We start from the raw sequence: 25,347 nt of genomic DNA on the forward strand, positions 1-25,347 counted from the left end.
AGTTTTACAAGTTTGAAACACTAATAAAATATATGGATGTGACGGCTAAAGTTTGAATTTTTAAGTTTTATTTTTAGGAAGATATGCAAACGAAGATGACATTTGATTTTATTTTTAAGTTATTTATGGATTGTGGATTATTATATTTTAGGATTTTCTGTATGATTGTTTTTATTTATATAGGTTACTCATTTGAATGTTATGTTCTTTATGTTTGATTCTTTATATTCATTTATGCTTGTTTATGCTGAATCATTTATGTTCGGTCATTTAGATTTGTTTAACATTAACGAAAAAAATATAACATGGTAATTTTTAAGCAAATCAACATTATGCAAAATGATAGAACTTTTCCATAAACAATGTCAAAATATTATGACTTTTCCATAAATTATGCCAAAATAATAGAACTTTTCCATAAACTATGCCAAAATAATATGACTTCCATAAAGTATGCCAAAAATAATAGAAATTTTCCATAAACAATGCCAAAATAATAAGACTTTTTTTGTAAAAAAAAACCCAATAAATATTAGTTTGGCCTTATTAACGAAAAACCATCATTGATTTTTTTTTTTACAATTAAGCCCATAATACTATTAAACCTTTGCAAAAATGGCCCTTGTACCCGGTTAACGCATGCATTTTGAATATCATCTAGAGGAACAACTGTTGAGTCATCAACCACACACTTCCGAAGCTAAGAAACATGGAAGGTGTTGTGAATTTGACTCAGATCCTCAGGCAAATCCAACCGATAAGCTACTCTGCACACCCTGTCAATCACTCGATAAGGCCAAATATACCAGGGCCCCTACTTTCCCCTCTTCCTAAAGCGTATTACACCTTTCCAGGGTGATACTTTCAGTAGAACCATATCGCGGACCAGGAACTCCAATTCTGTTCGGCATCTGTCGGCACAACTCTTCTGTCGGCTCTGAGCTCTCTGCAACCTCTGTCTAATCTGCTGAATAAGGTTTGTCGTCTGAAGGAATACCTTAGTCCTTCCTATAACCCTGTGACCGACCTGTCCCTAACATACTAGGGTACGAGACTTCCTTCCATAAAGAATCTCGAATAGAGGCGCACCAATATTGGAGTGATAGCTGTTGTTTTATAAAAAAAACTTAGCTAAGGGAAGGTAGGAGTCCCAACTCCCACCAAAATCAATCACTCGGGCTCGCAACATGTCCTCAAGTATCTGAATGGTCTGTTCGTTATGGCCGTCAGTCTGCGGATGATAAGTAGTGCTAAAATGCAACCTCATACCTAGTTCCTCATGGAATCTCTACCAAAACCGTGAAGTGAACCGAACATACCGATTTGGTACAATAGAAACCAGAACACCATGTCTGTCGACGATCCCGCGTACATACTCATCGACCAATTTCTTGCCAGAGTAGCTCTCCCGGATAGCTAAGAAATGGGCACTCTTGGTCAACCAGTCCACTATCACCCATATCGCATCGAACCCCTGAGCCGTTTGGGGTAGCTTGGTGATAAAATCCATGGTAATCTGTTCCTGTTTCAACATGGGAATCTCCAAAGGCTGAAGCTTACCATGCGGCCTATGGTGCTCAGCCTTGACCACCCGACATGTCAAACACCTCTCTACATACCAGACTATCTCCCTCTTCATGCATGACCACAAATAACTAAGTCGCACAGTCTTCCTGATCCCACCAAAATCTAGACTTGTGTGCCTCCTCCAGCACAGTCTTCCTGATCCCACCAAAATCTGATACCCAAACCCGACCGCAGCGAGTTAACAGTCCACAACTGTCAGTGGAAAACCTGTCAATATCGCCCCTGATTCGCTTCTGCTTTCAGTTTTCTTTCCTAACTCCCTTAGCCCGAGCCTCACTAATCAAATCCAGCAATGGCGAATCAATCGAAATCCTCATATATTGTGACAACCTGAAGTTTGTTTCATTGCCGTAACTTATTTCCGTCCATAAAACTCGTCTTTAGCAAATTGTTCCGATTTCATTTTTGGATTAAGTCATTTAATTTAAGACTTTTATTATGATCTCGTAAGTATCCAAACCCGTTAGAAACACATGAAAATGCCCCAAATTGTTATTTGGAAAATTTTTAGTTTCGACCACGTCAGGTTACATCAATTAAATCGGGTACGACTAAAAGCCCCGTCTAACGCCAGTATCGGGTAGATTTCCACCGTGTCTCAAATTCAAATCATATTTAAAGTTGAGTGAGCCTCATTTGAAGCTTTTTCACTCTCTCTCTACTCTCTCTCCTCAAATCCAAGTTATTGATCCAAAAACCATCCAATTCAAGCTCCAAATCGGTAAGGAATCAATCCTAGCTCATAGTATAACATCTTTAGCTTTCAAATTCGTGTTTAATTCATGAAATAGGACCAAGAACATGTTTGTTACGGCCCTGGAACAGCCTTAGGCCGCAAACACATACAAATGGGGTTTTTGAGCCTTAAAACCCTTCCAAACCACCTTTAGAACTTAGATATGACATAGGGGCTTTCAAGACTGGACTTAGAACACCAAAACCTTAACATTTGAGGGGTAAACATGAGTTTAAGGCCCAAGAACATGCTTGGACCGTAAACACCCTTTCTTAGGCCATAAACACCTTTTAAGGTGTTAAGATACCCCTTAAACACCTCCTAAGCCTTGGAATAAAGTCTAAAACCAACCACCATTGTGTTAGGGGTCTTAATCATCAAGAAAACCATCTCCTTAGGAGTTCAAGGCCGTAAACCCCCCAAGGAAAGGTTCCTGGGCCGTAAACTCCTATAACATGGTCAAATGGTGCCCTAACTTCATCCTATAGCTTGTACTTTGGACTAGAAACTCTTGTAATTGACCTAGGACCACCAAAACACATTAAGGTTGGGTACATAAGAGTTTACGGACGTAAAATCCTAGTTTACTGCCGTAAACTCCTCAAATGGTCCTTATGTTGTTCAACTTCCATTCCAATGCCTTAAAACCAAGCCTAGCATTACTCCACAAGAGTTGTAAGACCATTTAGCACCCAAGAACACCCCCACCATGAGTTTACGGACGTAAACTCATGGGGAGTTGGTCATTAGGCCAAAAACTCCATTAGGAGTTTACTCTTGAATAGCAAACTCCCTATTCTAGTCATACACACCCTTAGATGCTACCCGGGTCACTCCAAACACTTGTAATGAAGTGTTTTCGCGTCTCGAAGTGTTTATTCATATTTGATTAGTGGTTCAGGGTCTAATTAGATACAAATGTGTATCTCTTCATATTACATAGGAACCTCGCGCGTAATCAAGCCCCGAACTGACACTTAGCTTCCTATCTGGCACAATTCTCGTCTGGTGAGTTCATACCCCTACACCTTTTTCCGTGTTTTTCAATGTTTTCAGGGGGGAATACAAGCAAATGTACAAGGAAATATTTTACTCAAACTTATTATTTCATTGAAATGTTTCATATTTCGTATGCTTTTAACACTGAAATCCGTATTAACCAACCGTTTTAACTTGCAGAGTTAGTTTTCAAACCGTTTGTGAATTCCGTTATAAAATGTTATATTTTATTTTCACAAATGACTTTTTATCATCATTATTGTTAAAAGTATTATCTTAGAACTTTAGACCCGTTCTTGATAACACTCCCCCTAGATACGAGAGTGAAGGACTAATGACATTAAACTTAGAATTTTAGACACGTCCTTGATAACACTCCCCCTAGATACGAGAGTGAAGGATTAATAAACAGAGTTTTCCGTTTTATTACTTTTAAATGTCCTTGGTAATACTCCCCCTAGATTTGAGAGTATAAGACAACTTTTAAAATTCATTAATCTTAAGATTGGAGACACGTCCTTTGTAACACTTCCCCTAGATACGAAAGTGGAGGACTACCCCTGTAACCAGAATCTCCTGGAGGGAGAACGTGACTTGAGTGTATAGATCTATACGGGATTGACTATCCCGCACCTGGCTGCTAGCTACAGCCGAATCGAAAGGTTCAAGGGTGACAAAATTCATACAAAGATACTGGCCCCATTCCGAGCCTTATCTAGTCTGTAGTATGATTATGGAACTCGCAATCTAGATTATGAAAACTTTTCTATTTATTTATTAGTTTTATATACGTGTTAAAACTAATGTATTTTTTTAAGGATAACCAGGCTTTCAGGAAACTTCACACAAACACTTTAAGTATGGTAGATACTTGTACATTACATTCAGGACCGATAACCAACCACAAACTTTTAAGGAAAATAAGGGTTTTTCCTGGGATAACAGAACTCGTTTTTAACTAGATTATGTAGTAATCAGATAACAAAATGTTCTTAACCAAACTGTGTAACAAATGGATAAACAAACTTTACTTATAAGAAAATATGGGATTTTCTTGGATAACGACTTTTTCAGGAAACCAAAGGAAACTTGTTCATTTTCAGAAACAAACCGCTTATGAACTCACCAGCTTTATGCTGATTTTCAAACTGCTTGTATTCTCAGGTCCACATTAGACAGGTACCCAACGATCTTTTGGAGAAGACAGAGCGTATAGAAGACTCGTCTTAGATTTTGTTCATACGATATATACGTATAAAACTTGTATTACTTTATTTTCAAACAAATGTAAATACTTCTATGTAATGTAATGGTTGTGTTCACTACGCTTACTTTGTACATTGGTTGTGATATTAACATGAAGTCACCTCCGCCCCGGAACGTTTCCGCCTTCGGTTTCGGGGTGTGACATATATAAACTCCTAACCGAGGAACTAACCGACTTGCAACTCAAAGCATCAGCGACCGCATTCTCTTTTCCCAGGTTTGATGCGTGCTCTTCCTGAACGGAAGATTATCCTCCCTCTAGTGAGTGCATCGGATGCAACAGACTTTTCTCTAGTATTCCAACCACTATTGGGATTTCACCTTCCATTGTTGCTTTGTGGATTTGGTTCATGGGTGTATCGTTCTAGTGATACGCCTGGATGGCACCAAATGTTGTGATATGCTGGAGATGGTTGAATTGAGGTTGTCGGTGGGTTTTGTGTGGACGCTTTCTCATGATATCTCAATACAAAAAGGGAAGGTAGATCATTAGTCGACGTCCATGAGGGGCTCCTAGGACGACGCTCCAACAATCTAGTCAGTTTATGTTCTAAAAGAGAAAGTATATTCACAGGACAAAGAGTTCCAACATATCACAACAATTACGTTAAGTCTTAGACTCTTAGTTAATCTATTCAGGAAAAACGGGATATTACACAAAAAAAAAACATATTTTCAAATAAAAAACCTTTTTTTCAAAAAAAAAACATTTTTCCACATAAAAAACATATTTTTGCTTGTGCACCTATATAATTCGAAAATGAATAACATGTCACATATTATTTTCTCATAGGATGTAAAAATTATTTTCACATATTTTGACATAGGATGAAAAATAATTTTTGTTTGTGCACCTATATAATTCGAAAACGAATAACATGTTAAAAATTAGTTTTGTAAGTATCTTGAGTTTTTATGTGAAAATATGTTTTTTATTTTAGTCAATATCTTGGTTATTTATTCGAAAATATGTTTTTTAGTTTTTAAACAAAATCTAGTAAACATAACCAACATCATTACTGTTCATCCAAGGTTTTCTATTTTTTTATTTTAATAGACAAAATTGCAAAAATGGTCCCTGTGGTACGCAAAATTTTGGGGTTTTAGTCCAAACTCCGAGTTTTTTGGATTCATTGTCATTTTAGAGTGGTTTGTATGTGGAATTGGTCCCCAGACTTAACTTCCGTTAACTTGATGTTGTTAACCCCTTCATGTGTCTCTCACATGAGGGTATATTTGTTTTTTTTACTTCTAAGGGACCATTTTTGCATTGAAAAAAAGTATATCCCTCTTTTTTTTCTTAAAAAAAATTAATACTTATTCATTTATTTTAATAATTAAAAAATAAAAGATCTCTCTCTCTCTCTCTCTCTCTCTCTCTCGACCCACCTTCATCTCCATAACCTGCAACGAAAAATGCACAGTAAAACCACACACACATTGTCCATATGATTACTAAAAGCACTCACCCTCAAAATAAAATTAACTAATTTCAAATCAAAAAACACATATGGGTTCAACTTTCTTATTGCTGTTGGGGATGCAAAAAGAAAAAGTCACTCTTGTTCAAGTTTCTTACCAGAGAAAAATGAGAAACACAAGAAACAGAAATGAAATCCAGAAAACATTGAAACTCAATTGGAGTAGTACTATAAATCAAAAACACAAAATGAAAGTGAAGAAGAGTCAATGAGGCATTTGGTCGAACAGGTGGTGTGTGTGTGTTCACCATCGATGAAGCATGATATACTGGTGATGAGTTCCATCAATTAGACAAGCATGCTCATAAAATCAAGATTTCAATATGCAAAAAAACCTCATCTTCATACTATTTTATCACGAAAAATCTCGTTCGTGTTTGATTTGAAGGATCGGAGGATTTCTTATTTGAAAAGGTCTCCGTCTTCGTCTGTTCGGAGAAGCTGAAATCACGAATGGAAGGCTGCGATCAGGAAGCTCCGATGGTGGAGTGTGGTTCTGCAGTAGTTAAGCAGCCACAAAGGGGGAAAGGCGGAGGCAGCTGGTTTACAGGTTCTTCTTCCTCTCGTTTCATCGAAGCCAAAACCGAGGACCACTGCAAACGAGGGGATGTTTTGAGTTGTTGATCGACAGGGAAGAATGAGGTAGGAAAGAGAGATACTGAAATAGGGGCGGCAACCTTGATTCGTCGGATTCTTCCTCGCCGAAGATGTACAACGAGAGAGAGAGAAGAGAGGTACAATGTAGAGGAAGAGAGATTAGTTGGTGGGTACGTTTGGGGTTGTGCTCGACAGTAAAATAGTGGAGAAGAGGTGGAGGGCAGCCGGTGGGTAAAATCTAAAGGGCAGCAACACTTTATTTTCTTCGTTTGCCCATCTGGTGAAATAGGGGACGCGAGAGAGAGAGAGAGAGAGAGAGAGAGAGAGAGAGAGCTTTTTTATTTTTTAATTATAAAAATAAATAAATTCGTATTGATTTTTTTTTAAAAAAAGAATATATTTTTTCAGTGCAAAAATGGTCTTTTAGAAGTGAAAAGACAAATATACCCTCATGTGAGAGGCGCATGAGGGGGTTAAAAACAACAAGTTAATGGAAGTTAAGTTCGGGGACCAATTTCACATGCAAACCACTCCAAAAAGACTATGAATCCAAAAAACTCGGGGTTTTGACTGAAACCCCAAAAATTTGCATACCACAGGGACCATTTTGCAATTTTGTCATTTTAATATAAACCAATAAATCGTAACACCAATTTTCACTTATAAAAGTTAATAAATATAAATCTCTGTTTATAAAATTGAAAGTGAAAATATATTGTTTTTTGGATAAAATGATCAACATGAAAGTTGTAGTAGTCGTCAAGACGAACGCGTGAATATAAAAAACGTTGAAAATGAAGTTCGTATGAATAATGATGAAAATAACAACAAATATAATGATGCTAATAAAACATTATGTGACCATTGTTTCTTGCTTTTGTTTTTTTAAATATTTTTTCACATATAAAAACTTTTTTAACAAAATTGTTTTTTTAGTTTTAGATAGGAAAAAGAATGGTTTTTAATGTGAAAATATTTTTTTTTATTATAAATATGATTTATAAAGCAAAAATAACATATTCGGAACTAAATTTTGAAAAAAAATGCAAAAATACGAAATTAGGATGAATTCGTGAGAAAATTTTGAAATCTCACCAATAAGTGTAAATTTTTAACCAAATTTGCAATACAAAATAAAATATGGGCCAAAAATATAGATTGTAAAAGTGGATGACATGTTGACCGTATAAAAATAGTCAAAGTGACTAAAATTATTGATATTTGGGACTTAATCATAACAAAAAATATAGACATTTAATTGAATATGAGGTCAAAATATAAATTCTTTATAATAGATTTCTCTAATAAATACTATTATATATAAAAACTCTAACTATTGGAGATGACTTAAAATCCCGATACTAACAACTATACATCAAATTATGCATATTTATATAATTTTTGAGTTATAGCTTTAATAAAAATGCGATCTATTTATGCAATTTAAATTACAAGTGAAATCAAACATCACTTGCTTTTTCGTACGAAACGAACCAACTATTATTTGGGCATGCTAAAAATGAAAAGTATTTATTTTTTGACGGATGAAACAAACCTACGCTGGCTTCGGAGCCTCCATTGAAATATGTCACGTTTTCTAGTACTTCCTCGTCATTCCAACACGCCCTACAGTTCATGATTGCTGACCAATTTTAAATTTTCCACACTGCCACGTGTACGGATCTCAGTTTCTCGTGTCCTTCACGCGCTTGACCAAAACTACACAACCACCATTTTGACGTTTTAAACTCCTTGTCCCCAAAGCTACCCTCCCCACACCCAGCCCAAACAGAAGTGTGAAATGTCTAAAATGACCCCACCGCCCACATGCAAACATATTCCTAGCTAATATGCTTAGATTCTTCTGTTTTTTTCCTGTATATAAACCCCGGAAATAAAGATCAATATACAAATACTACATCGGCCAATATTCTAACCAATGGCAGCAATTCGATTGACACGCATGTCAACCACACCATCGGCTCTCGTTGCATCTTCCATACAAACTGTATTGAGGACTGATACTCTGAGGTTAAGGTTTACGTGTGTGGCGGCTGGTTTTGGCTCAGAAAATGGTCAATTGACCGGAGATATAGAGAGGAAACCGGTACTAGTAACTAAAGCAGCCACATCTATGGTGGCTGCTTTGGGTGGTACAGTAACAGTTGTTACTGCACCTACACAAATAAGCAGAAGAGTAGACTTGGCTACTCTACTGCTTATTATGAAAACTATGGTTCGCCGTAAGTTAAAGGTGGCTATGAGACCTAGGCCGTGGAGTTTGATCATTGAGTCGCTAATTGAAAAGGTAATATTCATCCTCTCATGCAACTTTGCATGAATTATTAAGATGATTTATTTATTTAATTAGTCATTAAATTTTTAAAAATGTTCACTTCATTTAAAAATATTTTAATTGAGGGAACCATCATTGCTAATAAAACATTTTGCAAGAAATTATAATCCCCTTAGATTTATTAATTTATGATGATGTGGAATTTGCAGTTCATAATGGACTCTCGATTCTTTACGATGTTTGCGGTAGCAGGAACCTTGCTTGGTTCGGTATTATGCTTCCTAGAGGTATCATAAACTGTGTTTAATTAATTAATAAGCATTTAGCAACACTTTTTGACCATTGTTGACATTTTATCTTAATCTAAATATCTAATACCATATGTTTGAATGAACTTTAGGGTGTTTTTCTGGTTATGGAATCATACCTTGGGTACTTTCAAGCCATCTCCCACCACTCAGATCATGGACATATCATGCACTTACTCATCGAAGCCTTAGGTACATTTATTTATAACTCCTATTATTCATGAGAATATATATTAAGTACATTGTGTTGAAAAGACAATAATTTTATGAATATATGTTTGTTATCTATGAACAGATGTGTTCTTAGTAGGAACAGCCATGCTTACATTTGGGATGGGATTGCATGTTATGTTTGTCGGATCCCAAGCTTCAAGAGGCAACGGATCTACACTTCCATCATCAAATTTCTTTGGGCTTTTTCAACTCAAGGTATATATATATATATATATATATATATATATATATATATATATATATATATATATATATATATATATATATATATATATATATATATTCAACTAAACAACATTAAATAACCACAGCCAAAATATTATTAGACTATGTATGTTACATGACATATATGTCTGGATTAGACTGGACAAACTTTCTAGGTTTATTTTCAATAGAGAAAAATGATTCCATGTCTAAGATTTTTAGATGGGACAAAAAATTACAATTTTTGTTTTTTTTAGTTGACACCAATCTCCAATGGACATCAAACACAATACAACATTGTCATCTCCTAAATAACAAATCGAGCATTAACGTTTTGTTTAAACAATTAGAACATGCTCAATCAGCATAATTTAAATGTTATGAGCCTGAAAGTGGTTATAATTTGACAATATTAATTACAGGAGTTTCCATCATGGGCTGGAATGAAATCCATCTCTCAAGCAAAGTCAAAAATCGGACATGCTTTAATGTTGTTGCTTCAAGTTGGAGTCTTGGAGAAGTTCAAGAGTATACCTTTAGTTACAGGGTTGGATTTGGCTTGTTTTGCTGCATCAGTATTTGTCTCTTCTGCTGGTTTATTCGTTCTTTCACGACTTTCTGTTGATACTAAAATTACCTAAGTTATTTAGGTATCCAATTATTCTTTTGTCTTCTTATAGGTATAGGTAGTAGGCTTTAATTTATCAAGGATGTATATGTTGTTCGTGTTAGAACAAATAATTCTTTTATTTGTATATGTATATATAATGACAAATAATAGTCGATATATTGTTATATATGAACTAAAGCTTTATTATTTAACTTTTTGGCAATATTGATTTGGAAAAAAAATAATAATAATAATAATACACAACTCTCGTCGGAATTAAAGTTCTACAAACTAATAGTAGAATATATAAATTTAATCTATTTAAGTGGGTCCATCGGAAATTTAACACAAATTAAAATTTGATCAGTTTTTATATTATAAGTTGTTGACATCCTAAAGCTTCAATTTGCTAATCCCAATGAAGTCATGTAACTCAAACAATGTCCCACCAAATTGAACCCCTTCAACCTGTAAATTATAAGAAAATTAGGGACTGTTTCTTTTTTACTTAAATCAGGTTAAAGTGTTAAGCACTTCATCTGATGGTTGTTTCCTTATGGCTTATTATGGAAAAAAAAAATTAAGTTATTTGGTTAAGCAAAACAAAACTAGCTTAATGTATTAAGAGTTAAGAGACTATTGGTTTACGTATTTTCCCTTTTTTCCTCTCAACAAAACTGTCTCATGTTAAAACCGATGAATATTGTTAAAATTGATAAATATAAAGAAAATTGTTTGTTGGAATGTATGGGCAAAATGGTCATTAGTCTCCTTCATTATTTGGTCTTGAACAAATAATAATAATAATAATAATAACAACAACTTATCTTTACAAACACTTTATCAAGACAGACATTCTCACTCATTCAAGCACTTTATCCCTACAGTAAGACATATATAATTGTTTCCTTTTTGACTTATTACAATGACTTAATAATGAAAGTCACCAAAATGCGACTTTCCTATTATATCGTAATCTTTTTACAAATGTTTCCACATTTATTTTTATCGATCATTTCTTTAATACTTTTTAAACATCAACAATTAAATGGATTAATTACCTGAAAATAACTTTAGATGGAGTTCAAAACGTCTCTTATTTCAGCTACAGATGGAATGTTTTCACTTGGGTAGATCTTGGAGGCAAGTTGAGCAAATGTTTCATATTTTTCCATATATTCTTTCTGTCAATAATCATATCAAACTTTACTTGATAAGCATCACTATATGTATTTTCATCATTAGCATATCTTCTATTACAATAAAATTAGTTTTATCAAGGAACATCAAAGAAAAGATGAAACCCGATAGATATTACGAACAAAAGCAAGATATAGCAATGTACTTTTATTAATTTGTTATTGTTTATTAGAGCATCCTTCATTTTTTTTTCTCTAATACAACATTGTATTTTCATTTTTTTTCATATTAAAGCATTGTACTTTGAAAAATCTACTCAATATTATGACACTGTACTTTTAACTATTTTTCTTATTAAAAACTACACAATTACAATGAGAATTTACTTTCAATTTAGATGACACTGCTATTATTAGGTAGATTTTTCAAAGGATGAAATAAAAGTAGGATGCTATAATAAAAAAAAAGTATATGAAAATACATTAAACCCAATAAAATTAAATACCTTGCATTTGTCCCATAGTGTAGGTATCAATTCATCACAAGTCAAGTTCTTGACTAGTTTCTTATGCATTGCAGCAATGTGCTTATCCACCTGTTTATCAAAATAATGTTATCAAAAATAAAATTACCTTTGAAAAAAAATAATAAATTGAAGCCAATTTTTGTTGACCTGTATAAATTTTATAACTTACCCCTGATAAATTGGATTTTACCACCTTTCTAAGGTCCGTTTTTGTCAATCCAACTTGGAATGGGATCTGTAATTATTAAACAAAATTAGCATCTCTTTTAGGGTTTTGTTTTCCAATTTGATTTTTCATCAATTACAAAGTATCATGGGGATCAAATGCATTATCAAAATAGAAATGAAAACAATATTTTAGGAAAATGAAAAAAAAAAACCCCACTCACCTCTTCTGGAGCATTAGTTACCATCAAATCCTCAATTCTTCTAGCAAACTGGAAAAGACGCTCAAATTGCTGTGCAAATATTCATAAATTGTCACTTATAAAACACAAATGAGAAAAAAAAAAGAAATAGCAACATAATGTACTTTATTTTATTTTTTTCTATCCATAAATCATAATAGTAACAATATACTTACATTTTTTTTACACATAATAGCAAAATACTTAACATCAACGTACTTATTTTATTTTATTTTTACCAATAATAGCAATATGTAATGTTAAACTCATACATTGTATTTTATCAATCACACATAACAATAATTTACTTACATTTTTATACCCATAATAGTGACACATTTAAATATATTTACCAATAACACCATTATCTAATCCAAAACTCGTATGATATTTTACACGTTTCATGTTACATATTTTTATGATATTTTACACGTTTCATGTTACATATTTTTATTATCTACATACGAAAGTGCTAATTTTTTAAAATTTCCCAACATGATAAGACAAGAAAAATGATTTGTTAACTTACATAGTAAATAACAACACTGATATGATGTGCACAAGCTTGTTCATATGATTCACTTGCTTGATGATAAAATTTAGCTAAAGTTGGCACACAATTCGCCAAGTCATACAGACTGCATACAACTGCTTCTCATCAGCATCGATTCGTAAAAAAAAAAAAAGATTGTATATTTGTAATTAACTGAAAAAAATATATATTATAAATTTAATCCTTTTTAGGTTAACATTTAAAATTATAAATATACCTATTCTGGAATGCAGCATAGTTCTCTAACAGAAAAATGTCCAAGTGTTTTAGGTCTGATTGGGAAATCTTGTCTAGAGTCACAAACATTATACCAATCTGTTCAATAATATGAACTATCAATTGAGCTTCACATTATTATATTAAAATATAATTTTTTATTTTTTTTATTTTTTAAGGTACTAACAATTTTCATGTATGCCTGATCTACCAATTCCCTAGACTGCCCCTGGATATACTGCTCCATGCGGGTGGCAAGAAGAGCAAATCTACACAAAATCAATAAAATCCAATTGGAAATATTTCATAAAAAAAATTTGTAATATTTACAGAAAGGGTTTATGTCATAATTTAGCAATCAATTATTCCATATGTTGACATTTAGTCATTTTAGAGATTTTTTTAATGTCCGGAAGGGTAAAAAACTATTTAGTGTGTTTTCATTTACTCTTTTTATTTTTTATTTTTGGTATTTATAATATATTTGAATAAAATTAACAAATGAGAAGATACAAAATAGTTAGTTACCCTCCCAGACATTAAAAATAACTAAAAATGACAAAACTGCCACATGGACGCCTAATCAACATTAAATTGACTAAATTGATTAAATGAGCACATACGAAATATTTGTTTTGCTAAATTACGACATTAACCCTTACAAAATATGATTATATTTATATGAGTAATTTACCTTGGTACAAATGCCATGACACCTGTCTGTTTAACATTTCGGTCATACTTCTCTATCTGGTGTCGAGCTTCATCTATAAACTACAATATATATATATATATATATATATATATATATATATATATATATATATATATATATATATATATATATATATATATATATATATATATATATATATATATTACAACTTGGTTGATGATCATAAACAAATTCTTAATTTCTTTTTGAACTTCAAACATCTTAACATAATATGTGTAACTTACACGAATAAATAGTGTATCCATTCGATCTTCCATGGCATCAAGTAAGAGGCGTACGTATCCAGCTACTTCAGATTTCTGATCATTTATATATTGCTCTGTTATACCATGCATTGATATGCACAACAAAGGATCAATCTTGTGTGCCCAATCCACAATTGCATAGAAGTCCTCCTGAAAGTCCAAAGATATATTTAAAAAAAAAAAACTTAGGGGTTGTTTCTTTTTGACTTAATAGTGGGATTAATAGGTTAATCACTCCGAATGACTTAATAGGTTAAGCAAAAAAAAAAAAAACTTGGTTTAGGCTATGTTTGATAGACTACTGAAAAACTAACTGTTAGCTGAAAAACTAGCCGATAGCTAAAAGCTAGCAGACAAAAAATGAGGTTTGGTAAAAACTAGTGGATAAGCTAGCTGAAAGATATAAAATAACATAAAAATACATTATAGAATAATATGTTTTTTTATAACTAGTTAATGGTATATTTAGGAAATTTTCAAAAAGCTACTCAAAGTAGGTTTTTAAAAGCTAGCCTATCAGCTATTTTTTCGTTTGTCAAACATAACAATTTAAAAAAACTCCAAAATTAAGCTAGTTGTGTGGTGTCAAACACAGGCTTAATGTGTTATTGGTTTCTCTTTTTTCCTCCAATTCCTCTCTAGTCAAAATAAATGAGTATTGTGAAATTTGTTTTTTTGAAATGTAGATGTAAAATGGTCATTTTATCTCATTTAGATATACAACACTCATTCAACCACTTTACTCATGCAAGACTTAATAGGGGAAAAAAAACGTCCCCTTATATTTATTAAAGTAAAAGAGTGAATCTTGTCTATATTCTGTAATTACTTGTATTCCATCAAGTAAATCACGAAGTGACTCATTTAATGTCCCCATCTCCAATGGTATACCTACATGATTCCAGATACAAATATTAAACTGGTATATATACATTACATGATAAAAAGATTAAAAGAATTGGATGTTATGTAACATATATTTACCCTTTTCGTCATTTTCCATGTCTAAATCATCATCATCATCGTCACTGCCATTATCATCAGGTGAAGAAACTTCAAAGCGCAAGAAGCGTGACAAAAATACACTCTACAGTTTAAGTAGAATAAAAAGTAAATTCATAGACAAAAGAATAAAAAGTTGGACTTTTATTTATTAAAAAAAAAATGATATCAAATAAGACTATGTTTCACACCTCATCAACAAGGAGTGGAACAAATACATCAAGCATTTTGGTATATGCTTCAGAAATATTTGAAGTGTCAACATTTTGGTTGGGAGTGGGACCCTCAAACCATACAGTTTGAATCTTTGGTGCTTTAGTTCCAGCCCTAAGCTCATTAGAAAATTCACGAGCCTGAAATTTAAAAAAAAAATAATAATAATAAAAATAATAATAAATTAAAAGATAACTAAAATTGTCTTATAAAGCTGTGAAAAATTAAAGAAGGACACATACCTCATGGCGTAAAAGCTTATTAAGGGACCCACAATAAGCTTTCCTCAAAGGAGCCATACTATTTTTATCAAGAACCTGCAATTATATAAAATATGTGAGAGTAAGTTGCAAAAATGGTCCCTGTGCTTTCTGATTTTTACCATTTATTGTCCAAAACCGATGTCTTTTCAGTTTTGGTTCTTTTTTCAAGGTTTCATATTGATTTTGGTCGCTAGAATCTTGAAATACGGACCAAAATCGGAAAAATGTTTGGGTTTTGGACTAAACATGTTAAAAAATAGAAAGCACGGGGACCATTTTTGTAATTTACTCTATAGATCAATGGGTATCATTGAAGTTTCAATGTAATAAACCTTTAGGTGATGCAAAAGACGAGCATATTTCTTGCATTTATTTCGGAAATTGGTATGATCAGGTTTCTTTAGTTGACCACGCTGACAAAAGTCAAACACCAGTCAAAATCTCATGTTGATAAATTTTTTTAATACCTTAAAAGTGGCATATATTATTAAAAAAAAAAAAAAAAAAAAAAAAAAAAAAAAAAAAAAAAAAATCACTCGAAGAAATAAACCTGAGAGAAGAAGCTTTTATCATTCATCATGGAATCCACTGAATTGGCAAAATAGTCTCTCAAATACTGACAGGCTTTTCTTGCAAAAGTCAATTTTATTATGTCAAGTTCTGCCCTCTTTTCTCTCACCTGTAATTTTATAATTAAGACTACATCTTTTTAAACATTCATGTATGTAAATTGTAATATTTCCATCGTCTTTATATTCTTATATTAACTAATGTATATAATCATTTAGAGTAACGACTCTTTGTGTTTTTAATCGAAAAAGATTTTATTAAAAAATTATTATTAACCAAAAAACAAATGTAGAAAGCGTTAAAAAAAAAAGCAATGAACATACAGCTCTAATTTTGGAAAAGCTTGGATCCATAGCAGGTGGTTCAAAACCACGAAGAGCATCTCTTAATTGATCACATGCTTCAATATGTTTATCTAAGGATGCATCATCAAATGAGGCGCCAGCTAAGCAATCTGAAAGCTGAATTAATGGATAAAGAATAATTTAAGTGATGATGAAAATATGAAATAAGTTATATTATTGGTTGAAAGTAATGTACCTCTAAAGGGATATGAAGTCTCTCAAGAAGGTTATCTAGTTCCTCACTTAAAGCTTTATAATTCATAGACTGCATTTCCAGCTTGTTGTTTCTTGATTCTATCTGTTACCACAAGTTGAAATATTATATATTATGATATTATCTAAACATTTGGTTCTTGTTTTGCTTACTTCTAAAGGTTTTACTTCATCTATCTAATGTTTGAGCTTATTTGTTGTTTTATGGGTTGAAATTAGGTTAACATAAAAGAAAAGGATTTGGATTCGAAGTGTGGGTGTAATTTAGGGGATTGTCTTGAGAGATTAGTCTATGTGATTGTAATAATTTATCATATAGTAAAATTTTTCTCTTTAGAGGACATTGGTTGTAATAATTTATCATATAGTAAAATTGTTTTTAGAAATTAGTTTATGTGATTGTAATAATTTTTCTCTTTAGAGGACATTGGTGTAATTTGGGGGATTGACTTGAGAGATTAGTCTATGTGATTGTAATAATTTATCATATAGTAAAATTTTTCTCTTTTGAGGACATTGGTTTTCGAGTTTTACATGTATATTTTGGTGTTCATTTTTCTCTGTTATTTTTCATTGCACAGGTTGTTAGGAATCTTGGAGGCCATTTTCCCAACAATATGTAAGACCAGAGTAAGAATACGACATATATATATATATATATATATATATATATATATATATATATATATATATATATATATATATATATATATATATATATATATATATATATATATATATATATATATATACATACCGCTTCTATATCCTCTCGCATATGTCTGAGTTTCACGTTAAACAATGCCAGCCATTCATCCATATCTTCAACACGAGTTGTAGCTGACTCAAGCCCCTTCAACACCTGCATTATAACCATAAAGTTTGTATAATGGAATTCATGTTATGTAGAATCTCATTTGTGATACTTAAAAATGATGATGAGTTTAATTGTTTTAGAGAGTATAAAATGGTTTAGATGATTTAGACTAAGAAAAGGATAATGGAATCCATAAAGTGAATTGAACATTCATATTGCCATTTAGTGTGAGTGGTTTACCTCATCTACCAAATGTTGGCTTTCCAAAATTGCATGCACGTTTGCTGCTTCAAGAGCATGGAGTTCCCGTTTTAACCTTTCGGAAAAGACTTCTGCTTCCCCAATACCCATCACATATCTAGGCACAATGTCATCACCAAAAATCATTAAAAGAATAAAGGCAGATAAGATAATCCTATAATCAGATTCTTAATTTTTGAAATTCAAAATGAGGTGGTAATTAAGATGGTTGATGTAAGTGTAACCTACAAGAATATAACTTATGTTATTTGATACAAAAGTAAAATTTTAGAAGAAAAAAATAAGAATTATACGTACGTGCCTAGAAGAGCTTCAATGTCCTCCTCTTCTGCTTGCGACACAAGATCATTTTCAACTGAAACTCCTGCCTCATCTTCAGAATTCATGTCTCCACCACTTCCATCTTCAAAACCATGTTGCTTAGGAACCTCCGATGCATGTTCCTATATAAGTAAAAGCATAATTTGCAAAACAAATATTATATTTACAAATTATCGTTTCCATCAAATCATTATTGAGTTATAAAACTAATCGTCAAGCAATATAATTTGCTACAATAACTCAAATATATGTCTGGAAGTATATATCTTATGTTGACAATAATAGTCTTGTCAAACTAGACTAATTGCTAATCACTAGCTTCCAAAGTAGATTGCTAACAGCAACAATGTTAAGTATAAGCTAATTTGATGGGTACTTAAGTTAGTTATCGATGGTTGAAGATTTAGTTATTTTTTTCTCATTTATTTCTTTATTTAATCTGGAGGGGTAATGGTGTAATTCTGGTGTTTTAGGGTTAGGGCCGGCCCCTTTTTTATTCTATATATATTTTTCTTTTTTTCGGTGTTTCAATTAAGTTGTTACAAAGATGAATAAAAGATACGTGAGTATTCTCTCCATCTCTTCCGTGTTCTACAGTAGTCACTGATTTCATTATGGTATCAGAGCGGAGCTCGATCATGCTCTAATCAACTGTTCATCAACCGACCGGTTAAGTTTTTTTTTTTTTTTTTTTTTTTTTTCTCTCTGAAACTCACGTATCAATCCATTCCCTGGTCGATTTATTCAAAATCAGTTTTTTTTTTTTTTTTTTTTTTTCTGTTCTTTCTGCATCTACTGTGGAAAGATTATCTCTCTATTTGGTCATCATGACTAATAATTCTATCAAATTCGGGAATATATCTTCTGCCTTTGTCAGTGAAGATGTTAGTTCTGGCTCTTCAAATGAAAACCCACCTCAAGCTCCACAAACTATCAATCCCGATTACATCACTTTACCAACTGCATATAAACTGAATGGTCAAAACTATAATCTTTGGTCTCACTCTATTTCAATCTTCATTGGAGGAAAGGGTAAAGAAGACTACTTGTCTATTAATCTTGTTCAACCCGATGATAAAAGCCCTACCTACAAAAAGTGGAAAGCAGAAAACAACATGGTTATGTCGTGGCTCCTAAATTCTATGACTCCTGAAATAGGTGAACAGTTTATGTTTTACAAAACTGTATCAGAAATTTGGGAAGCTGCTCGTGATACGTTTTCAAACCAAGACAACACTTCTGCATTATTTGAAATCAAAGGGCTTCTCCATGATCTTCGTCAAGGAGAGTCAACTGTGACAAGTTATTTCACAGCACTGAACCGATATTGGCAGCAACTCGATGTCCTTGATGCTATAACTTGGAGCTGCCCAACAGATGGAAAACAGTACAAGTGACTGGTTGAAACAGAAAGGATTTATAAATTCCTTCTTGGGCTCAACCAAGAGCTTGATGAAGTCCGTGGAAGAATTTTGGGTACTAAACCTATGCCCAGCATCAGAGAAGTGTTCTCAGAAGTCAGGCGAGAAGAAAGTCGAAGAAAGGTTATGCTGGGAAATGCTAGCAACATCACAAATGAGGTCTCAGCTCTTGCAACGCGTGCTTCATCCGGTATGAAATCATTAGTGATTCCAGGAATATCTCAGAAAAGGAATGGTCGACCTTGGTGTGATCATTGTAAACGACCTGGTCATACCAAGGAAACTTGTTGGAAAATTCATGGAAAACCATCTGACTGGAAACCTCGTGCAAATGCAACTAGTGACAACCAGGAGATTTTTAGCAAGGATCAAATTGAAGCTCTTAGGAAGATGTTGCAAATTACACCCCGTGAAGACAAAGGAGTTGCTACTGTTGCTCAGCAAGGTGGGATATCATCCGCATTCATGACAAGTACAGGTGAAAAAAAAACCTTGGGTGGTTGACTGTGGTGCTACTGATCACATGACAGGCGAACGGAGTGTATTCACTGAATTCCAACCGGTATCTAATGGCAGAACCATACGTGTTGCTATAGGAGAAGACGCAAAAGTAGGAGGCATTGGTATAGTTGTCATATCCAAAAATATAACACTAAAATCTGTGTTATATGTCCCTTCTCTCGATTTCAATTTGCTAGCCCCTATTAAACTGATGAGGGATTTAAACTGCATTACCATCTTAACCCCATCTGTATGTATGTTTCAGGACTTGAGTTCGGAGAAGATGATTGGCAGTGCTAAAGTTTGTGATGAGCTCTACCACATTGAAGTTGTGAAGACAGGAAAACATCCAGTTTCAACTTTGTTTCATGTTTCTAGTAAAAATAATGTGATGTTATTGCATCATAGGTTGGGTCATCCAAACTTTTATTATTTAAAAAAATTGTTTCCTCATTTAGTGAATAAAAATCCAACTGCTTACAACTGTGAAGTTTGTCAAATATCCAAACATGTTAGACATGCTTATTCTCCACTCCCGTATAAACCCTCTCATCCATTCTATTTAATCCACAGTGATGTTTGGGGTCCCGCTAGAGTAAAAAATATCTCGGGTGCGAGATGGTTTGTTACTTTTATCGATGACCATACTCGTGTTACTTGGGTCTTTCTAATGAAAGAAAAATCTGAAGTTGGGTCGATCTTCCAGCGTTTTCATCAAATGGTCCAAAACCAATTCGCAACAAAAATTCAAGTGCTCAAATCTGATAATGCAAAAGAATACTTTCATTCCGAGTTGAGCAACTATCTTACTCAACAAGGAATCATTCATCTCACATCTTGTGTTGACACTCCCCAACAAAACGGGGTCGCGGAAAGGAAAAATAGACATCTACTAGAGGTAACTCGTTCGCTACTATTATCTAGTTCAGTTCCAAACTATTTCTGGGGCGAAGCAGTTTTAACTGCTGCGTACCTTATTAATAGGATGCCTTCTCGAGTCATTTCTTTCAATACTCCACACCAATCTCTTCAATCTAGCTTTCCCCACATTCGAATTATATCCCAGTTGGAACTTAAAATATTTGGTTGCACCTCATTTGTTCATAATCATCAGCCAAATCGTAGCAAGCTTGATCCTAGATCATTTAAATGTGTCTTTCTAGGATATTCCCCGAACTAGCGTGGTTACAAGTGCTACTCTCCTTCCATTAAAAAATTATATCATTCCATGGATGTCACATTCTTTGAAGATAAACCTTATTATTCCAAAACCGATATTCAGGGGGAGAAATGTGGGGAATATCAGTTTTTGGACTATCCCACCTTATTCCCTTCCGAGTCGACCCCACACATGGATATTCCCAACCCAATACCAAGTTCGGTTGAAGTTGATACCAACTAGTCAAATCCAAGTATTTCGGAATTTGTCCCAACTTCATCAACATATGAAACCTTAAATAATGGTGCTCAAAAAGACTACATAGTCTATACCCGGCGGCCGAGACAGCAAGCGAAAGTGGTAGAGCAAGTCAATACTGAAGCATACAGCCATGAATCTGGCCCAGATTCAACAGGTAATACTCAACCTAAAGATTCTAGTTCTTATATTTCCCCTGATGGGTCAGCTGATCTAGATATTCCAATTGCCTTACGAAAAGGGAAGAGAAGTTGTACTATGCACCCAATTAGTAACTTCGTTTCATATGACAAACTCTCACCCAAATACAAAGCTTTTGCTCTTTCAGTTTCAAAAATTCAGGTTCCTAGAAACTTTCAAGAAGCTATTTCAAAAAGGGAATGGGCAAATGCAGTGAATGAAGAAGTAAATGCCCTTCAGAAAAGCAAAACTTGGGAGTACACTAACCTTCCACCAGGAAAAAAGACTGTGGGGTGTAAGTGGGTGTTTGCTGTCAAGTACAACTCCGATGGAAGTGTAAGTCGATTTAAAGCAAGACTAGTCGCTAAGGGTTTTACACAATCTTACGGGATCGACTATGCAGAAACGTTTGCTCCTGTGGCAAAACTAAACTCCATTCGTGTATTACTCTCTCTTGCTGTAAATCTTGACTGGCCGTTACATCAACTTGACGTGAAAAACGCGTTCTTAAATGGGGTGCTAGAAGAAGAAGTCTACATGGATGTTCCACCAGGACTTAAGTCCCCAGAGAACAAAGGAATGGTGTGCAGACTTAGAAAATCCATGTACGGCCCGAAGCGGTCGCCTCGAGCATGGTTTGAAAAGTTAACCCATGTCACACCCCCAAACCTGAACGGCGGAATCGTTCGGGGGCGGAGGACATCATATTCAGTATCATAACAGTTCATAGAAAGGAAAGTACACACCACCATAATATAAATATGTTTGAAAAGTTTACATGATTGTAGGTGTTACATGTTTGCAAAAGAAATCAAATATAAAATGGTGATCCAAAATATGTTACTAACGCCAATGCGTTAGTCTTCAGAAGTAGTTGCTACCTGGCTAGCGGTTTCCTGTGAATACAAGTTATTTCAAAGAAAAAGTGTCAACATTTAAGTTGGTGAGTTCATAAGTAGTGTTTTGAGAAGATGTATGCCATTCGAAAGTGTTTGCATGTTTTCCAGAAAAACCCTTATTTTCTTATAAAAGTATGCAATGCATATGAATGTTCGTGATGTAAATTGCAACTAATTGTACCGAGAAAATCCCTTATTTTCCTATTAGTTGTTTGGTTTGTATACAGGAAAAACCCTTATTTCCCTGACATAACTGGCAGTCTCTAAGACCGAAAATCGCAAGCAAGCGACGTGCTTGTAAGTTGTGTCATAGTTTTACATAGTAAAGCTATACGAAGATCGCACTTTTTAGATGAAGAATAGTTTTAATGACTACTCGTTCATAAAAGCATAATACCATAATAATTGTATATCCGATGAGTTTTATAACCATACTAAACATAATATGCCTGTAGCGACGTTCTTCAGGCGTCGTAGCGTTATGACAAATTGTCACCCCAAAAGACGGACTGTAGCTAACAGTCAGGGCGCGAGATCTTGACTTCCCGTATAGATCTATACACATTTGACACGTTCTCCGAACGGGAGACTCTGGTTATAGACAGGACTTGTAGTGATACCTTTTATCAAAAAGGCAGTGTTTGAAGATGTACACGTCTCATGGATTCTCAACTAAGTCTGTATTAAAGTAATAGTTTTGTATGCAAAGATCATCCTTTCTCACAAAGTTTTGACAATGCATAAATCATAAGTTTTTTTTTAAAATGTATTAAAACGGTTTAACAACGAAGGATACTTTGGAATTTCTAAATACTTTGTATAAATCTAGTGCATGCAAAGTATGACAAGAGTTTTCACATAGTAGTAATAAATCACAAGTGATTCATTTGATAAAAACGAGTAAAGTGAAATTTTTGATGTAGAAGACAAGTTTGTAAACAAAACATATATATGTATATGGTTATATATATGTATACGTTTTAAAAGATGATTTGGTATGTTTCGTAATTGTTGTTCATATTCTTAAGTTTTTATTAGAAACTTTGCATGAAATAATCCTTAAGTTTGATACTAAAGACCTTTTTGTACTTATCACTTTTGTAAAAATGGTAATTAAACATATTTAAATGATTGTGTTTTAACTTCCTTAATGTATAAACATTGCTTAAAAATGTTAGAAGGTGTTAATAAATCTATAAACACTTTTGACAGTTTTACCCTTTACTGTCCCTGTTTTTAGAAAATTCATAGAAAAATCATCGTAAGTCAAAAACTGAATCCGTCATATCTGAGAGTTTATAAAATGAGTGTACTTTGTTCCCAATTTTTATTATGATTTTTAGTGGTCTCAAACTAGTGTGAAAATGAACATCTTCACAGACTGGTCCGAAATCACTTCTGAAATGACAGGCAGTTTTATAAAAATCGCCATAAATTGTAGAAAAATCGTATGAACGCGTGCGAGTAGTCCTTAGAAAGGTATAAACTTGAACTATTTGCATATTGTACAGTTTTGAAATATATTAAGTTTAAGATGGTCAAAACAGTCCGTGAACAGGAGTCAACTTTTCTGTAGAAAGCTGTCATTTAAATTTAAGTTATGTTTAGTGTTCTAACTTGTATTCCCCCCTTAAAACTTGAAGAAAACATGAAAATGTAGGGGTATGAACTCACCTGATAGTTTGAAGATTGTGAGGTGGAAAACCGAGCAGAGTTTCGTCTCGGGAAACTGATTTTTCTTGGGATCCTCGGGAATCTCGGGAGTAGAATCGGCCTTCGGGACTTGAGCCAAAAAGACCAGAGCTTCGGGTTTGAACGGACACGGAAAACGAGGAAATGCTGAGAGAGAGAGAAGAGAAATGAACCCTTTCTTTGGAAACCCTCGCATTCTATTTATAGGAAGGCAAGTCTGCCTCGGTACGCGGGGCGTACGCTCGTACGCGCTGCGTACGCGTACGTCATGCATGACCGAAGCCTCGACTGCCTCGGTTCGGATGGGACGGGTTCTTGGGTTATCGGGTCGGATGGGACGGGTTGCTGGGGAGGTGGGTCGGATGGGACGCCGGGTCGGATGGGACGTCGGATCGGACGGGTCGGACGGGTCGGTTTCCTCGGATATGGCGACGTGGACGATCCGAGGCCAATCCTCTCGGTTACGCGGGGCGTACAGGAGTACGCAGCGCGTACTTCGGAGAAGGACGCTGACTCCTCTTCGGATAATATCCGAATTTTGAATTAAATAATTAATTAATTTATTTAATAAACTTCAAAAATCCATATCTTCTTCATACGAACTCCGTTTTCGATGGTCTTTATATCCACGCGTAGGTGAGACTACGATCTACAACTTTCGTTTAGACTCCGTTGGCAAATTCCAAAATTATTTTTATTATTTATTTTATAACTAATCGTTTTTAAGGAATTTCTTTGAAAAATCATAACTTCCTCATGCGAAGTCAGATTTGGACGTTCTTTTTGTGTATGCTCACGGTTTAATGTTATCTATGACTTTCATTTAGATACCTAAGGCTAAATGTTATCGTATTGAAACTTTGCGTTTTTCGTTTGATCGGTGTTGTCGGTTTTGGCAGAAATCTTAGAATGGTCATAGCTTCTTCGCCATAACTCGGATTTTAGTGTTTCTTTATTTATTTGGAACCTTTAAGACGATATCTACTACATAGCGTACTCCAAATCAGAGCTTTTGAACAATTCATTTATCGATGATATTCCCATTACATTCAAAAGGGGTTACAAGACTCGGTTTATAATGCCCGGGATAAC

At 33.9% G+C, this 25,347-nt stretch overlaps 2 protein-coding genes across 2 annotated transcripts in view; one reads left to right on the top strand and one right to left on the bottom strand.

The window, feature by feature from the left end:
- Nucleotides 1-8,567: 8,567 nt before the first annotated feature.
- LOC111920678 (uncharacterized) lies at nt 8,568-10,496 on the top strand. The gene is made up of 5 exons (XM_023916250.3): nt 8,568-8,974; nt 9,172-9,249; nt 9,363-9,462; nt 9,566-9,699; nt 10,131-10,496. The coding sequence occupies exons 1-5, from the start codon at nt 8,606-8,608 to the stop codon at nt 10,347-10,349; spliced, it is 900 nt and encodes a 299-aa protein (XP_023772018.1). The 5' UTR covers nt 8,568-8,605; the 3' UTR covers nt 10,350-10,496.
- An 88-nt stretch (nt 10,497-10,584) lies between these two features.
- LOC111920677 (exocyst complex component SEC3A) overlaps nt 10,585-25,347 on the bottom strand; it is a 38,000-nt gene continuing 23,237 nt past the window's right edge. Inside the window, exons 6-26 of the mRNA XM_052770536.1 lie at nt 18,122-18,267; nt 17,804-17,921; nt 17,504-17,608; nt 16,730-16,831; nt 16,513-16,650; nt 16,170-16,298; nt 15,952-16,032; nt 15,599-15,673; nt 15,335-15,496; nt 15,126-15,228; nt 14,971-15,032; nt 14,121-14,291; nt 13,855-13,934; nt 13,348-13,429; nt 13,162-13,259; nt 12,921-13,029; nt 12,374-12,442; nt 12,154-12,219; nt 11,964-12,053; nt 11,380-11,502; nt 10,585-10,786 (exon numbers count right to left, since the gene is read on the bottom strand). Of these exons, the coding sequence (XP_052626496.1) occupies nt 11,392-11,502; nt 11,964-12,053; nt 12,154-12,219; nt 12,374-12,442; nt 12,921-13,029; nt 13,162-13,259; nt 13,348-13,429; nt 13,855-13,934; nt 14,121-14,291; nt 14,971-15,032; nt 15,126-15,228; nt 15,335-15,496; nt 15,599-15,673; nt 15,952-16,032; nt 16,170-16,298; nt 16,513-16,650; nt 16,730-16,831; nt 17,504-17,608; nt 17,804-17,921; nt 18,122-18,267 (2,097 nt within the window). The 3' untranslated portion in view covers nt 10,585-10,786; nt 11,380-11,391. The remainder of the gene's footprint in view (nt 10,787-11,379; nt 11,503-11,963; nt 12,054-12,153; nt 12,220-12,373; nt 12,443-12,920; nt 13,030-13,161; nt 13,260-13,347; nt 13,430-13,854; nt 13,935-14,120; nt 14,292-14,970; nt 15,033-15,125; nt 15,229-15,334; nt 15,497-15,598; nt 15,674-15,951; nt 16,033-16,169; nt 16,299-16,512; nt 16,651-16,729; nt 16,832-17,503; nt 17,609-17,803; nt 17,922-18,121; nt 18,268-25,347) is intronic.

This window comes from Lactuca sativa, chromosome 4 (genome assembly GCF_002870075.4).
Source record: "Lactuca sativa cultivar Salinas chromosome 4, Lsat_Salinas_v11, whole genome shotgun sequence".
NCBI lineage: Eukaryota > Viridiplantae > Streptophyta > Magnoliopsida > Asterales > Asteraceae > Lactuca > Lactuca sativa.

Bases quoted from the DNA above. Each gene is read 5' to 3' on its own strand.
- LOC111920678 (XM_023916250.3), top strand. From the start codon at position 8,606: ATGGCAGCAATTCGATTGACACGCATGTCAACCACACCATCGGCTCTC. The intron at 8,975-9,171 runs GTAATATTCATC...TGGAATTTGCAG, and splicing joins TTGAGTCGCTAATTGAAAAG to TTCATAATGGACTCTCGATT. The intron at 9,250-9,362 runs GTATCATAAACT...AATGAACTTTAG, and splicing joins CGGTATTATGCTTCCTAGAG to GGTGTTTTTCTGGTTATGGA.